The 16,284-nt window shown below is 52.9% G+C and overlaps 1 protein-coding gene across 4 annotated transcripts in view; it reads left to right on the top strand.

Moving 5' to 3' along the window:
- LOC144945859 (uncharacterized) overlaps positions 1-16,284 on the top strand; it is a 28,456-nt gene that overhangs the window by 5,236 nt on the left and 6,936 nt on the right. The window contains exons 2-6 of one of the 4 annotated variants that reach the window (XM_078874453.1): positions 494-550; positions 2,818-2,928; positions 5,705-5,839; positions 11,013-11,120; positions 12,764-12,921. In XM_078874453.1, coding sequence (XP_078730579.1) covers positions 2,830-2,928; positions 5,705-5,839; positions 11,013-11,120; positions 12,764-12,921 — 500 coding nt within the window. In that variant the 5' untranslated portion in view covers positions 494-550; positions 2,818-2,829. Of the gene's footprint in view, positions 1-288; positions 551-2,259; positions 2,929-5,704; positions 5,840-11,012; positions 11,121-12,763; positions 12,922-16,284 lie in introns of those variants that run through there. The other 3 variants (XM_078874450.1, XM_078874452.1, XM_078874451.1) reach the window with 3 other exon arrangements.

A 16,284-nucleotide genomic window follows, 5' to 3' on the forward strand; every position in this document is an offset into this window, starting at 1 on the left:
TGCATATGCGTGTACGCCTGTGTGTGCGTGCGTGTGTGTGTGCGTGCACATGTGTGTGCGTGCGTGCATATGCGTGTACGCCTGTGTGTGCGTGCGTGTGTGTGTGCGTGCACATGTGTGTGCGTGCGTGCATATGCGTGTACGCCTGTGTGTGCGTGCGTGTGTGTGTGCGTGCACATGTGTGTGCGTGCGTGCATATGCGTGTACGCCTGTGTGTGCGTGCGTGTGTGTGTGCGTGCACATGTGTGTGTGTGCGTGCATATGCGTGTACGCCTGTGTGTGTGTGCGTGCGTGTGTGTGTGCGTGCACATGTGTGTGCGTGCGTGCATATGCGTGTACGCCTGTGTGTGCGTGCGTGTGTGTGTGCGTGCACATGTGTGTGCGTGCGTGCATATGCGTGTACGCCTGTGTGTGTGTGCGTGCGTGTGTGTGTGCGTGCACATGTGTGTGCGTGCGTGCGTTCTGTGCTGTCCGCTCGTGTCGTTTTTCTCAGGCTTTGCTGTGTGGGCTGATTGGAGTGGTGTCATGGAAGCGACCAATAGCGATCGTGGTGTGTATCACTGGCACGTGGCGAGATGCCACTGTGCCGCCGGGCACACGAGCGACGCGAGGCATCGCCCGATTTGCTAAAGAGACCCTGGACACAAAGCACCATCATTACCATTGCACCGAGCCGCCACGGGGGGAGCGAGGGTTAGCGCGCTGGAATTATAATCCAGATGTCGCCGGATCGATTTCACCTCCTGGCGCGGCAGATTCTTAAATCCGCTCGCCCACTGACTCTGTCCACCCAGCGGTGTACATGAATTGAGAAGCGGTGGATTGATCGGCAGCTTGCGTGCGGTACGTACGCTAGCCTCTTCCGACGTGTCTCGTCAATGTGGAAGAGTAGACCAATCACCTTGTAGGTTTCTCTCTAGCTTGAGGCCCCATCGGCCGGCAGTGGTGTGAGCGAGCAATTGCAGAAACGCACGAATACCATAGGGGCTTAATTCCATCTGGGTCTATCCGCACCCAGCACACCACATCCAGTATACCGCACTGTGGCTGTAGCTACGAGCCACGTGCCACCTTTTCTAATCTACCAGCGACCCAAGAAAGAGAATAAGTACGTCTTTACTGCAGCAGATGATCGCAAAGTCCTCCGAGTCACGAAATAATACGAGGTTTTTTATATTTCTGAAATTAACCATCGATGGATTATTTTACTTCGTTTATTAAATGGCGATGGATTTTACGCTTCAACCGACACAATAAGTCAGTTTTAACATTTAATGCTGCCAAGTAATTATTCCTATTGAAACCTTTGACCGAGCTGACATATATTGAACATAAATGAAAATGCTGCAAGCCTGTTATTTTATCTAGAGAGGACAATTTAAACGACGAAAAGAAATCTGACAGATAACGTTGGACAGCAGCTATTAACCAAAGATTTATCATCGCAAATCTACTTTAATGTCCGAGTGTAGTTACCCAGCTCGTTCATTATTTACCAGAGCGTTCACCACGCCCGCCGTTGCTGCTACCATCGCCACCGTCGATTCCCCTCATCACCCATCATTCCCGGGAGTGCATCGCCAGAAAGATGCAACATTTTAATATTTAATCACAAGCCGTCACCTCCAGCTCGTATACTGTATGTACGCGCGTACGTTGAACTTCCTTCGCAACGCCGTACGTGGCCAGCCACCCTAATCGGAGGTGCGGGAGGTGGACCACAAACAAAACGCAAACTCACTTCTCAAGAAATGAGTTTTCAATCGAGATTTCAAAGCGCGTCGCTCCGGTGGCCTCCTGACGCGGTGCAACGGTTAAAACGGCGAACGGACCTCGCGTTCCAGACGTCGCCGGTTAGATTCGATCTCCAGGCGCGGCAGTAAAAAAAAATCTCACCACCACTCCGCGCCCCCCCACCCGCCGCGGCTGCCCCGCATGGTGGCGGCGTAAATGGGTTTCGCCGCAGTTCGTAGGTCGGCAGGTCACGTGTGGTGGGGTAAAGCGTGGGTGCTCCCCGCACCGTAGAAATCGTCTGGGCGCTGTCGTAGAGGAGGCCAAATACCCTCCATAGAAGGGCTCTCCGGAGTTCTGTCTCTCGCGTGCAGCAGCAGCGGTGATGCATCACCGCCTGTGTGTGCCAGAGCTGGTGCATCACCAATGGCGCACCAGCAGCGATGACGCGGGCAGAGCAATTGCTTTGCCCGCTGTCGCGAGCAGCGCTTGCAATTTTCCACGTGTAAAGCAACGTCGGGGGGGGGGGGGGGGGATCATCTTCGCACAAGGGGAGCGTAGTGCAAGTGCATTACCTGCGTTCGTCAACTCTAAACACAATTAATGTATTGACCGGGACATCTCGTGCGACAGCGCTCGAGAAAATGGCTCAATATTTGCGCTCTCTGTCCTAAGTGTTGGGGGGGAGCACGCGGCCGAGTGGGGATAACGGAGCACGGCAACATAGCGCACGAGAAACCGGAGGCCGCCCCCTGAATTACGCGGCGGTGACTTACAGTGGGTAATGGGCAATTCACACTCGCAGGGTCCTTGGGGAACGGCCAGCCTCCAGACGACACGGGTGTTGTCCGTAAAAAATAAAAAAAATTCTCCCCGGTGCCAGCAGATCAAATCGGCGACCTCGTGACGAGACAAGCCCCTCGTGCTAACCGTTCCACCGTGTGGCAGCGTCCCGCGATCTCGGGGGGGCAGCCAGCAGCTCGTGATGTATCATTTATAAGGAATGTGGACGAAAATGTTAAGACCCACGCGGTATTAACAGCATTTCCTTTGCGTTCGCCGTACCGCTGTCACCGGAACTGGCAGATAAAGTTCTTCATGGTGCTGTCGGCGGTGTGTGTGATGCTGAACCTCGCCGGCTCCATCCTGTCCTGTCAGAAGGCTCAGCTCGTCTCCTCCTTGCACCACTGCCACACGGTACGTGCGTCCGTGACGCTCAGCGTCGGGAGCGGAGTGGGGGGATGGTTTGAGGGGGGTGTAACCCGCCCTCCCCCCACACACTTCCCCCCAACCTTGTATCTACCAGTGGGCTCAGCCCGCCTTTCCAAAGTCTTAAGAGTCTAGTCAATAAAATGTTGGCGCAATATCTAAGCACCGTCTCCGGTTGTAGCTGTGGCCCTGGCTCGGCACATTGCAATGGTCGGCACGCACAAACAACCCGGCCGGTCCGCTGCGGTGTTCTTACTCTGGTTGGCGATGTTCGTGCGGCGGTGAGAGACATGCTAGGCCGCAGGCAGTAGTCGAGAGGCGGCTGGGCAAAATGCAGAAATGAGCAGGGCGAAGCGATTGGAAGTCGCCAGCGATTCCTTGGAAACGCAGGGGGGACCGGAGAACCAGAGCCGAAGGCACCACGGGCGAAAAAACAGAACTCGTCGTCGTTACTAATTCCGCTTAACGTTTGACATTTACTTAAAGTTCATAAATATTGACTGCCATATTATCTTGTATGCTCCGCTCCACACTTCGAATGGCCCACTCTTCCACGCTGTCCAGATAACATTGGAAAGGATTGGGAGTACCCACGGTTTATCCCACCACGTGCGACCCGCCGCTCGAGTGACTGCGATCGTAAGCGATGTGAAGCGTCGCGCACATGCGCCGCCACCCCTCCACCGTCCCTTCAGAGGGGCCAAGCCGCGAGGCCGGTCACGCTCCGCTCGCCCCGCAGAGACGCTCGCCCGCATACCCTCCTCTTAGCGGCAAATTGCCCGTCTGTCGGCCGGTCGTGTCTCACCTAAGACGCGCCGTCCGACACGGATGCGGAAAAGTGCTCCCACGTGAATTGCTGGAGAGGATTGCACTGGAGGAGGAGGAGGAGGGGAGAGAGGGAAAAAAAAACTCGCGTTCTTCGTGCCGGATAAATTCCGCCGTTCCGTCCTTGGGAGATTTTCTGCTTTGCGGCGAGCGGAACGGCCGTGGCTCTCTGCTGCGAGTGAAAGACGAACAAAACAACGATTAATGCCGTAGAGCATTTCGTTTTAATTGGAGAGGGTGGATGCGGCGGCACGTTCGTTAGCATGCTCGCCGCGCGGGGGCCTCCCGATCGCTCGCGCCCCCTCCAATCTATCGGCGACCGGGCCAAATTGTTCACGGTCCTCGCGGTTAATCTCGGCAAATGTCAGTGTCTTTCAATTACGCTGGATGACGGCGGCCCTGGGATAAGCACCGGTTCAGTCGTCGAGAGCGGCCCCGGAATGAAAACGATGGAAAGAGGGGCGGCTTGGTAATGAAAACGCAAGGTGCCGATGCACCCGGAACCCAGAGCGTTGTTAAATCGGCGCACATCGCCTGCTGTGACGCACGGCATCACAGGCAAGGGACACCGACAAAGTAGGCAATTTTAATTTCATTTTTTACCTACGTGACTTTACCGGAAAAAAAACAACTAAGAGTATGAATCCTTGCAGTCACGAAAGCTTCAAATCTAGAATTAGGCAAAGGTGCCCGAAGCAGCAGGGAGAGGCACGCACTCCGGAATTAACACCGTGCGAGAGCGAGGCAGGAAAAGGGACACGTGGATTAGAGGGCAAATGCAGGCGACTGACACGATGTTGACCGTTAAGAAAGGGAAACGCCGCTGTGAGTGATGATGACCGGTGGTCAAGGTAGGGAGAACGCACCCGAATGGATTTCCACCGTGGAGATGGAGCGATTGAAGCGACTGATTTTTTTTGCCGGAGCTAGATAGATTTCGTGAGAGATGGCGGGTTTTTGTTGAGGCAGCGCTCAGAGCTGGGCAATCGGGACGTATCGCCACACGCCCGGGCCGTTATGATGGCGAGCTCGTCAGAGTCAGACCCTGAAAGGGATCGTGCCCGACTGCGTAACAAAGGGGTGAAGGGCACAAGGTGATGATGCTACCGGTGGCGATGAAAACCATAACGGCAGTCCTTGAATGTCATGTCAACTGTGCACCGAGGGGAATACTTTAACCGTAGCGATGGTTCCAAACTGAGGGGCAATTCCTGAAGGCCATGTCAATAGTGTAACAAAGAGAAGCACTCAAACCAGATGGCGGTGGTAAGTGGTGGTTGTGGTGGTGGTGGTGGTGATGATGATAAGATTGCAATAAGAGACCTTGAAGTGTTCAGTGTTGACCTCTGCATCAACGGCGGGATCTGCTGGTGAGGTGCTGTGCTTATCGGCTGCGATAACCTCTTGACCCTGATGGCTTCTGCGTCGGGTGTTGCTCTGCCACGCAGCGGCTTAGCCCGGAGCCCAGGCCCCTCCGTCCAGCCGGTGGGCCCTGGTGGACTTGCACCGCCTGCACAATCGATAGCGACGCCGCTGGTTAGTGTAGTGGTTAGTGTGGTTAGTGTAGTGGTTAGTGTAGTGGTTAGTGTGGTTAGTGTAGCGGTTAGTGTAGTGGTTAGCGCGCCAACACCCAGTGACGATCATCTGAACCGGTCCACGGGTCTCCCCGAGGTCGACTCAACCTGAACTGAGTACCCGATGCGGTGCGTAAACATCGCCACTGGGGAGACAAAGTCGGCCGGGAGTGGTGCTGGCCGCCCACCCCCTCGTGTGCCGTGCCCGCCTTCATAGGCGCTCGCTAACAACACTTGCCCCAACGGTCCGTTAAGGTTTGTTTTCGCGCGCGTGCCTGCGTGTGTCCGTGCGCGCGCGATGTCCGTGCTCACGCCATGCTGCGCTGTCGTCGTGCGGCCGTCAACGGCGGGTGGCTTGCGCGCAGGCCGGCTCGGAGCCGACCCTCGTGTGCGTGTGCTGCGAGAACCCGAAGCTCAACGGCTGCAGCAACGCCGCCGGTGACTCCATCCGCCTCTACCCGGCGCTGCAGGGCTGCCAATTCGTGCGCCACTCCCTCAAGGCAAGCGAAACGCGAGCGCCCCGGCGACGGGAACTGACACGCAGCCAGGAGCCCCCCGCGTGGCGCCGCCACCGCCACCACCGCCGCTTCGCGCCCCGCAGCAACATCCCCGCGCTGCGACAACAGCAGCAGCTGTTGCTGTTGCGGCAACGGCGGCAGCTGCTGCTGCTGCTGCTGTTGCCGTCCGCTGTGTTCGCAGTAGGGTCAGGATTTATTTTTTTGTTCCAAGTGCCGCACCTGTAAAAGAAATACGTTGAAGAAAACCGCATTTAATTGTTAAAAAATAAAATCACAACGTGATGCGATGCGTAAACATCGGCAGTGGGGAGACAAATGCGGTCTGGGGCGCGTGGCACTGGCCTCACCACTCTACCCTCGTGTGCTGTGCCGCCATTCATAGGTGCTCGCTAACGGCATTTGCACCGACAATTGGCTAAAGGCTACACCGGGGATCTTTGTGTTTTTGCCGAAGGCAAGCGGAGGGTGAGGGTGGGGGGGTGATCGGAATGGAGGGGCAGTGGACAATAGGCAACATGTGTAAGACATCTGAAGGTTAGGTGAGCGTGTGTGTCTTTGCGTGTGTGTCTTTGTGTGTGTGTCCTTGTGTGTGTGTCTTTGTGTGTGTGTCTTTGTGTGTGAAGAGGCTCTACTCTTCGCAAACGCGCACGCATACGTACGCGTCCGTGTAAGGCAAAATAATCCATTAAATTGTATTCAAGAAGCTCTATGCATTTGCACAGTGAAATTCATAGAAAAAGGCGGAACTGCTTTTTTGCCAGCTGTTTCCCATGAATGCATCGCCGCCCCGTGCGCATTTCAATTGCTCGAATCACCTTCAGCGAGAGACAGGGGTGACTGCGGTTTATAAGGCCTTTACACTATCGCCGTGATCATCCCCGGTCATGATCAATCCCCTTGCGGATGAAGGCCTTCCCCAGCTGATCTCTCACCATCCGACGACGCAACAATCTACCCGGCACCTCCACCTGAGCCAATTCCATCGCGTTCCATCCGTCGGCTGCCAACTCCTTCGGTTCTTCTCCACCACCGGCCACCGTCGCTTACGGCAACTTTTCCTGCCCAAGCCCTTTTTCGTAACAGGGCGACGCATCGAACCTCCGTTCGTCATTCGCTTCTGACCTCTCGGCGCAATTCTGAGCGTGCGTCTCTATCCCGCGCTCAGAATTTGGACACATGTCAAATACAAACGCGGGATTTCATTAAAAAAAATGTAAGAAAGGGGGCCAACCGGCATCTGCGCTCCCCACTCGTCCCCAGGCCAGAGTTCACGCAATTCAAACAAAGCCCCTTTCGTCAGACGGCAAACAGCGGACGGCTTTCGCTGTCGCAGCGAGAGAGCGAACAGTGTGCAGCCTTTAGCTTCGCAGAGGCCTCCGCTCCTCACTGTGCCCATCCCTCCAGAGAACTCCCTCCCTGCCTTCTCTCTCCTTCCTCTCCACTCACTCACCCCCTCCCTTCATCCCCTTCGCCTCCACCCAGCACCTCTCACTGTTTTGCACTGGGGAGGGTGGGGCGGGGGGCTTCGGTATTATTTTTAGCAAATTGATCTGCTTCTTCTCTTCAGGGCGAAAGCCAGCGGTACACGGCCGGGCGTCGCGCAAAACGCTATCCTCAAAAAAGCCACGCGCTGCCTACATCAAGATGTTCCCAGCAGCAGCAGCAGCGCACCAGCAGAGCGATATTGCTGCCATAGTGCATTGTAATACTGATGCCGATGATGATGATAATCACTAATTTACCCAGCAAATCTACACTCAAAAAGCCGTCGGCCAGTAATTAATCCAGCTCAAAAAAATGTGTTAATACAAGCATAAAAATGTAAATCTTAAATTATACCACATTTCCTGATATGACTTGGAATAATTCCATTGGCAGAGAGCAGGACAACACATGGCCCTGGACCCTGAGTCACTTGAGACTTATTTGTCCAGGAAAGCCACGCACCAGAGTCTGAAGACTCTTTGTCAGGAGGGTCCTGCACGAGGATGTTTGGCCAACAGCAGTTACATTGCATGGGGGTTTTCTGTTTGTTTTGTAGCTAATGGAGGAAACCCACGCTAAACAGGTAGAGAATATTTCTAGATTTGAAGCTTTCGTGACTGCAAGGATTTATACTGTTGGGTTTTTTTCGGTAAAGTCACGTAGGTAAAACAAATTAAATTAAAAGTTAATAAAAGTAATAATGGAAATAAAATAAAATAATAAATCACGACGTTTCGGAGGCAACACAAGTTTCCGTCATCAGGTGGGACCATCACAGCTAAATTTACTTAGCCGTGCTTTTTATTATTTTATTTTTATTTATTTTTATTTCATTTTTTACCTACGTGACTTTACCGAAAAAACCTAACAGGTAGAGAATATGCAAACGCCATACAGGGGATGGAGCCCAGGTCCCTCTTGCTGTGAGACGCGGCTGTCACCACTCCGCCGCCCAACGACGGCAAGCACACTGGGGCTTGCAAACCAAAGGTTGACGGTTCCATCTCCCGGCAGGTTCATGAAATCACCACCGTCTTAAATCCCCCCCTCCCTGTGACTTCAGAATGTTGTTACTTGTTGAATTTGTGAATATCAAAAAACACACACAGAGTCCCACCGTGCCCAATTAGTTCCTCTGGGTGTGGGCAGTTAATTGGTCAGGGCTGATCGGTGACAGCTGTGAAAATGTCATTTTGAGAAACAAACATTTATCAGCTCTTCCTGCAAATCCTCTGAGCGTTTAGTCAACGCGCCAGAGCAGCCATTGGTACCACCTAAGATTGCAGAACCTGAGTCCTACCGATATATTGATGTGGCCAATGAGAGATAATTACTGGATTATACGCGAATTTTTATCATTATTCATATTTATTGGCCACGTAAAAAAAAAGTTCTGCCATGTCAGGTGGCACCGACTGAGTGAGACATCTGCCCTGGGGCTCATGGCCCAATGGGCAATGCTCTCACGATGCCCTCCTCGGCTCGTCTTGCCCTCTGAACTGCCGCGTCGTCCCAGCGGCGTCGTTGTTCGTGGTTGGGTTCGAGAAACAAAACACCGCAGGGGGGTCCAGGTGAAATTACGCAGGAAGCCGCCGCGTGTTAACGTCGGCCATTCTCAAGAAGCCTTCCTTCTCGCAGCGCTGCCGTCACGTGCCGTGCGAATGCGCGGGTGTCCTGCCTGCCTGCGTGCAGAGGCAGGCATCCATGTGCCAAGTGTGGCGCGCGTGTGTGTGTGTGTGCGTAAAGCACGTGCTTTGTACCTGTGTGTCACTGTCAGCATTGGGAGACAAAGGTGGTCGGGCGCAGTGTTGCCCCCCCCCCCCAACCCTCCCCCATGTACTGCTTTGGGCCTTCATAGGTGTTCGCTAACAGCACTTTCCCCAACAGTCGCTTATCCCAACAGAGGGGGGGGGGGGTGGTCGACTCAGCCTCAAATGAGTACCTGGTGCCGTGTTTAGACATCAGCACGGGAGAGACAAAGGCAGCCGGGCGTGGTGTTGGCCACCCACCCCCTCATGTGCCTTGCCGGCCTTCATAGGTGCTCGCGAACAGCGCTTGCCCCAACAATCCGTTAAAGGCGATATGCTTAGATTCATTTATAAAGCGCATTAAGGGAGGCGGTGCCCAAAGAATGAACCATTTGTACAGCGGAACAGCGCGATGAGATGATAAGATGATGAGAAGAATAGCAGCGCCTGATGATCATGATGATGAAAGTGACAATGAGTGGTTGACGAGGAGTGAGTGAGTGCGATGGATGGGTATGGAAGTTGGAAAGAGGAATGGGGTTACAGATGGAAAGAGAGACGGGTCAGGGGCGTTTGCTTTTCAGAGAAGGACACATACAGTAAGGCTAATTGTTTGACATGTAGTGGGGATATTTGTCTATTGTTGTGTGTACACAGCAGTGTGTGTGTGTGTGCAGTGTGTGTGTGCAGTGTGTGAGCAGTGTGTGTGTGTGCAGTGTGTGTGTGCAATGTGTGTGTGTGCAGTGTGTGTGTGCAGTGTGTGTGTGTGCAGTGTGTGTGCAGTGTGTGAGCAGTGTGTGTGTGTGCAGTGTGTGTGCAGTGTGTGTGTGCAGTGTGTGTGTGCAGTGTGGGTGTGTGCAGTGTGTGTGTGCAGTGTGTTTGAAGTGTGTGTGTGTGTGTGCAGTGTGTGTGCAGTGTGTGTGTGTGTAGTGTGTTCTGTGCAGTGTGTGTGCAGTGTGTGTGTGTGTGCAGTGTGTGTGTGTGCAGTGTGTGTGTGGAAGTTGGCACAGTGTGGAACCGTAGGTGACGCATTTCAATCATCTCAGTTAACCCATAACACTTCAGGGATCTGTCCTGTAACCTCCTGCCAGCCATGGGGTCATCTGCAACCTCACACGGCCTCAAAGTGCACCTAGCCTGACACATGCGTTGTGTTGATGTCACCACCACTTTGCAGCGAATCGTTGTTGTTACTGCCGTGTGCTGTGTGTGTGCTGTGTGTGTGTGTGCGGTGTATGTTGCGTGTGGGGAGCGGTCGTGTAGTGGTCAGCATGCTGTGCTACGAACCCAGAGACCCGAGTTCGATTCCCGTTCACGGCACGTTCACGGCGAACACCGGTGACAAATATCTGTACAGGTCCTGGGCCTCCCCTAAGTCGAGTCAGCCTGAAATGAGTGTAAACATCATCACTAGGGAGACAAAGGCGGCCGTGCGTGGTGCTGGCCGCCCACACCCTCGTGTGCCGTGCGGGCCTTCATTGGTGCCACTCGCGAACAGCTCTCGCCCCAAGGAGTCTGTTCAGTTCTAGATTTGAAGCTTTCGTGACTGCAAGGATTCATATTCTTAGGTTTTCTCGGTAAAGTCACGTAGGTAAAAAAATTTATAAAAGTAAAATAAAAATAAAATAAAAATCACGACGTTTCGGAGGCAACACAAGCTTCCGTCTTCAGGTGGAACCGTTACAGCACGATAGCTGTATCAAGTGATAGCTGTATCAAGTGATAGCTGTATCAAGTGATACAGCTATCGTGCTGTGACGGTTCCACCTGAAGACGGAAGCTTGTGTTGCCTCCGAAACGTCGTGATTTTTTTATTTTACTTTTATTAATTTACATTTTTTTACCTACGTGACTTTACCGAAAAAACCTAAGAATATGAGTCTGTTCAGCTCACACGGGGGATTCTCTGTCTGTGCCTGCAGGACCTGCTGTTCGCCGTGTGTGCGCTGAGCGTGGTCTCCGTGGCTGTGTGCGTTCTCGCCACGTCAACTCGCTGCATGCAGATCATCTCCTCCGACGCCCTTCACACGGTGGGTGAGCACCAGGCCCGTGAGCACGGTTGGCTACGTACGGTGCGAAAAAAATTCAACGTACGTACGTACATAGACTCACATAGTCATTCACCCGCTCACATAGCCACTCACCCACACACTCGCCCATCCTACGATTAGCACGGTTGGATACGTACGGTGCGAAAGAAGTTCAACGTACGTACGTACGTACATACATACATCCCCTTTTGGGTAGTTAAAATGAGTACCACTTTGTGGGGAAGTCACCAGTGGTTGTCCTGTCGCCTGACTTTACCCCCGCCACATGAATGTGGAATTTCCAACACTGGCTCAGGGCTGCAAACGGAGCAATGTCGTACGAAATGGATTTAAAATTTCCAACGTGATATATAAAAAAAAAAATCCCGCATCAAATAGCAGCATTGACAGACGCAATAATTAAGTGGGCTGGGCAGGACACGTCTAGAAGGAGGCACGATGGCGTTCGACCGAAGAGGTTTGGACGACCACGGAGCCAAGCGGCTGAACGGCACGTGACGGCGAGCCGGTTTGCACGTCCCTCGCGTCTGACTGGGATGCTGCCGCAGACTCGTCGGCCCTTTCCGCACAATTAGCAGCAGACGACGTTTTCAAGCTGAAGGAAATCGCCGAAGGTCGTTAAGATTATGTTCTAATCGTTGGGATTACGCGAAATGTCACATCGCTCTTGCAACAAATTCACAAGAAATCCACGTCGCGAAAATAAAAACGCCGCTAACTCACGTGCAGGTTGAATTGTTCGTGCCATCTCGTTTCGTTATGGACTGTCTCCATTTCAGCGGGAATGTCTAATTTAAGCATAAAACAAAATGTTGATAGCCCACCTTTTTTTCCCTAACTCTCTACAAGGAACAAGCAATGTGTTTGTGTCGTGGGCTTTGCACGCTGTAACATCGACGACGCATGTCATGGGAGCGTGTGTGCTGTGTGTGTGTGCTGTGTGTGTGTGTGCTGTGTGTGTGTGTGCTGTGTGTGTGCGGTGTATGTTGCGTGTGGGGAGCGGTAGTGTAGTGGTTAGCGTGCTGTGCTACGAACCCAGTGACCCGAGTTCGATTCCCGTTCACGGCGAACACCAGTGACGGATATCTAAACAGGTCCTGGGCCTCCCCTAAGTCAAGTCAAACTGAAATGAGCACCCTTTACGATGTGTAAACATCACCACTAGGGAGACAAAGGCAGCCAGGAGAGTTGCTTGCAACTCACCCACCCCTGCGTCGTCAAACTCAATGGAGCCTTGCATAGGTGCTCGCGAACAGCACTTGCCCCAACAGTCTGTGAAGGCGACGCGGGGTATCTTTGCATTTGTCTCTTTATTGCACGGTCGTGTGGCAGTTGGCGCGCTGCGCTACATACCCGGCGGTCATGGTTCGATTCCTACTCACGGCTACCAACTCCCAGTGATGATTATCTGAACCGTTCCTGAGCCGGCCGACTCGGCCTAAGATGAGTACCTGGTGCGATGTGTAAACATCTACACCGGGGAGACAAAGGCGGCTGGGTGCGGTGCCGGCCACCCACCCCCTTGGTGCAACGCGCGTGACCTTCATAGGTGCTACCCACGAACGGTGACTAAGCCGCAGCCGCGCCTGACCCCCCCCCCCCCCCCGTGTCTCGCTCCGCAGTTCATCTCTCATCGGCTGGAGCACGGCATCGATGACTGCCCCAACCCACGTGACTCGTACTTCACGGGCGAGGACTACGATGACTTCGTGGCGCCCGCGCCTCCGCCACCGTACGACCCCCCCGCCTACGCGCAGCATGCTCCACCTGAGCCGCTCAGGTAAAGGAGGAGGAGGTGGCGGGGGGGGCCATTGGGGCCCCCCGCTTTCAACTAAACTAAACCGTTCCTCACCATTGGAACCTCTTTTGCCAGTAAAAAATATGATAATTGTTTTTTTACCTTCTATCTGGCAACAAAACTGACACCTTTTTGACAAGGAGTCATGTTTGCATAGACCACAACACCTGCAGCCATAATGCAAACAAAAAACATAACTCTGATAATATATGCACTGTCCTTGAAGTTGATTGGTCAAGGACAGTGCATATATTATCAGAGTTATGTTTTTTGTTTGCATTATGACTGCAGGTATTGTGGTCTATGCAAACATGACTCCTTGTAGAAAAGGTGTCAGTTTTGTTGCCAGATAGAAGGGTAATAAACCAATTATCATAAACCGTTCCTGTTTTTTTTTCTTAACCAAGTAAGGGCCCACTGAGCTGTATAGCTCTTTATTTGCAGAAGCGACCTGGCCGCAGAATGATAACTCGACGAAGTGGCTCATCATCATCATCACATCATACTAAATTGTCTTATGGTTGTTATTGTTTGTCTTGCATCACACTGAGATTTTTGCACACAGCGTTGTAATACGGTGGGGGGGGGGGTTTCTGGAAGATTTGCTGGTTTATCCATGATGTTTCTGTTGCGCGTCTTCGCTTTAAGATGTTCTCTGTTCATATTTTGCTTCTTGCGGTTGCACCCAACTCAAGAGCCGCATGGCTCACAGGGCTACACCAAATAAATAAAACTTGAAACGTGGAAATTTACAGCGGCCGAATACTCCTAAACGCGTGGATGTTGCTTCTAAATGCGGAAGGAAAAAAACCGGAGGACCCACAGAGAAATCCACGTGACCGCGGGGAACGAGAGAGAGGCACGCAAACTCCAAATATACAGCAGCAGGCGTGAGGGCAGTGTTCGAACCAACAACCTCCTGTATACCAGGCGAGGTAGTTAACATCTCGCTACCAGACAGCGTGGTTGGCTCGCGCACCTCTACGCCTGTGCCACTGCACGGCTGGCACACAGCCGGCCTTGCACTTTTAATTCTCGCTGTTATTCCATACGACGTTCGCCTTTGTTGGCGTTTTACCGACAATGTCATTATTAAACGCTGACAAATGTTTGCTCGATAATTTCACGCGATGCCGCCGTCGTGTTTTTATTCTTTTTATTTTCGCACCGGTCTCTCCTCGCATCCTTCCTGTGCGTTATTTTATTGTCCCGACTCTTTTGTTATTTTGGTGACTTACCCCCCCCCCCGTAATTTAATGAAGTTGTTTTCATTTATTTTATTTTATTGATTGTTTTACCCACGTGACTTTACCGAAAAAACCAAAGAGTATGAATCCTTGCAGTCACGAAAGCCTCAAATCTAGAATTATTCTCATATAGCAGAGCGGCTGAGAAAGTTCTCTATTATCTGTCACTTGAAGGGAACTCGGAATCAGCTCTATGGTGTCCGTTTCCGTGGGCCGTTCTCTAACACGAAGGCTCGCGCTGCTCTGCGAGCGTTCCGATTGGAGTCTTCGCGTCGCGACGAGACACCAGTAGCGCGATGAGAGTAAAATCGTGGAGGGGGGCGGGGGCGGGGGGAGAATTATAAAAATGTAAAATAAATCAATCGTAACTAAAAGGTGGAATAAGTGGGATCGAGACACAGCACATGCCAAGCTCTGCAGGCCCCCACCCTGCCTCCCCACACACTGATATCGCGTGCACGAACACACGGCTCAATATCAGCCAAATCTGTCCAGAAGTAATTTTACCCACTCGGCCCACCACATCCAGTATACGTCTCACTGTGGCAGTGGCTACGAGTCGCGTTTCTATCTCAAGTGTACTAGTGGCCCGGAAAATATTCAGCGAGAGACTAATCCGTGGTTCTCACGGTACTGGTTTGCATCCGTCGCGTGCGGTATTTTTTTGTTCTTCTTTCTACCGTGAGCATTGTAAGTGTGCGTCGCGTGTTAATTACGCATCTCGTGTTAATTACGCATCGCGGGGGAGATGTTCCATCAGCTGGGAAATTTCATCGTTTTAGTTTCCCGACGTTGCCTACGCGATGTTCCGTCTCGCCCCGCCGGCTTGCCGCGACGCTACGCCACCCTCTGTGCAGACCTCCGGCCACGCACACGGACCGTCTTGGAGCGCCGGTGGCAGGGATGGGGATTCAGCCCCCCTCCTCCGCTTCCCCCACCCCCACCCCCCCAACATCTTTTAATTTACAAGCTCCGTTTGTTGACATATATATCGGCCATCTGCAGTAGCCAAGAGGGGATTGCACGAAACGTAAATAGTCTAGACATGGGTTTAGACCGTTTAGATTATTTGCCTGCTATAAATTCTATAAATGTCCAAATGATCGGCCACTTTGTTCAGCGAAACGCACGATAGGCAAAAGCGGAGCGCGTCATTTACTCGTCCTGTTCAGTGTCTGCTAACATTTGTTGAAGGTTTGTTTAACACTGACCCGCGTCGCGCCCACCCCTTGGCTTTTTGCACGGGCTAAAGGCGCAGCCCTGGAAGTGCTCGCTCACTCCACTGCCGGCGGAAACGCCTCCCGCCAGGGGGAGCTCCAGAGAGCCCCTTCTGGAGGGTTTATTGCTCGACCCTTGCTGGACCGGGCATTTCGGAAGACTGGGAGTTACCCGCAACTTTCAGCTGCTACGCATGCACGACCGGTCGACCGAACGTGGTGGACCCATTTGTATCGGTCGGTCGAGCTGGGGCAGGGGAGGATTAAATAAACTCGTCCCTTTGCTTCAACTGCCCAAACCGGGATATTGAATCGAAGCATTGCAAGTCCATACCCTTTGGTTCTTTCGGTAAAGTCACGTAGGTAGGAAAGTCCCACCTGATGACGGACGCTTGTGTTGCGCCCGAAACGTCGTGATTTAATAGATTTTATACCTACGTGACTTGACCGAAAGAACCAAAGAGCATGGATTCCTGCAGTCACGAAAGCTTCAAATCAACATTGCAAGTCCGGCGTTGGTACCGTTTGCACCATTGTGTCAGCGCGGGTGCTCGAAAGGCCAGCGGCTCGTCGTTAAACACACGGGAGAAACTCGCAGCGCGTTCGAACGCGAGCAAGAGGTGACAACCCACGCGGCTGCAGGGCTGCCGCCCATCGCGAGGGATGCGGCCTTTTACTCTCGGTCGCGGCATCGTCCCGGGGTTAAGATCACTTGCGTCGCAGGGAACCCAGCCACGGGCGAGCCGTCGCGGGGAACGTGAGTGCAGCGAGTCGCGCGCGCCTGATCTCTGTTTGCGTGGGCACGAACGCACGCGCTGTGCGTGGAATGAGTTTTTTTTTACTGCCCGGCGGTAGCGATGGCAAAGCCGGGGTCACGTGCA

Source organism: Lampetra fluviatilis, chromosome 39 (assembly GCF_964198595.1).
Source record: "Lampetra fluviatilis chromosome 39, kcLamFluv1.1, whole genome shotgun sequence".
NCBI classification, from domain to species: domain Eukaryota; kingdom Metazoa; phylum Chordata; class Hyperoartia; order Petromyzontiformes; family Petromyzontidae; genus Lampetra; species Lampetra fluviatilis.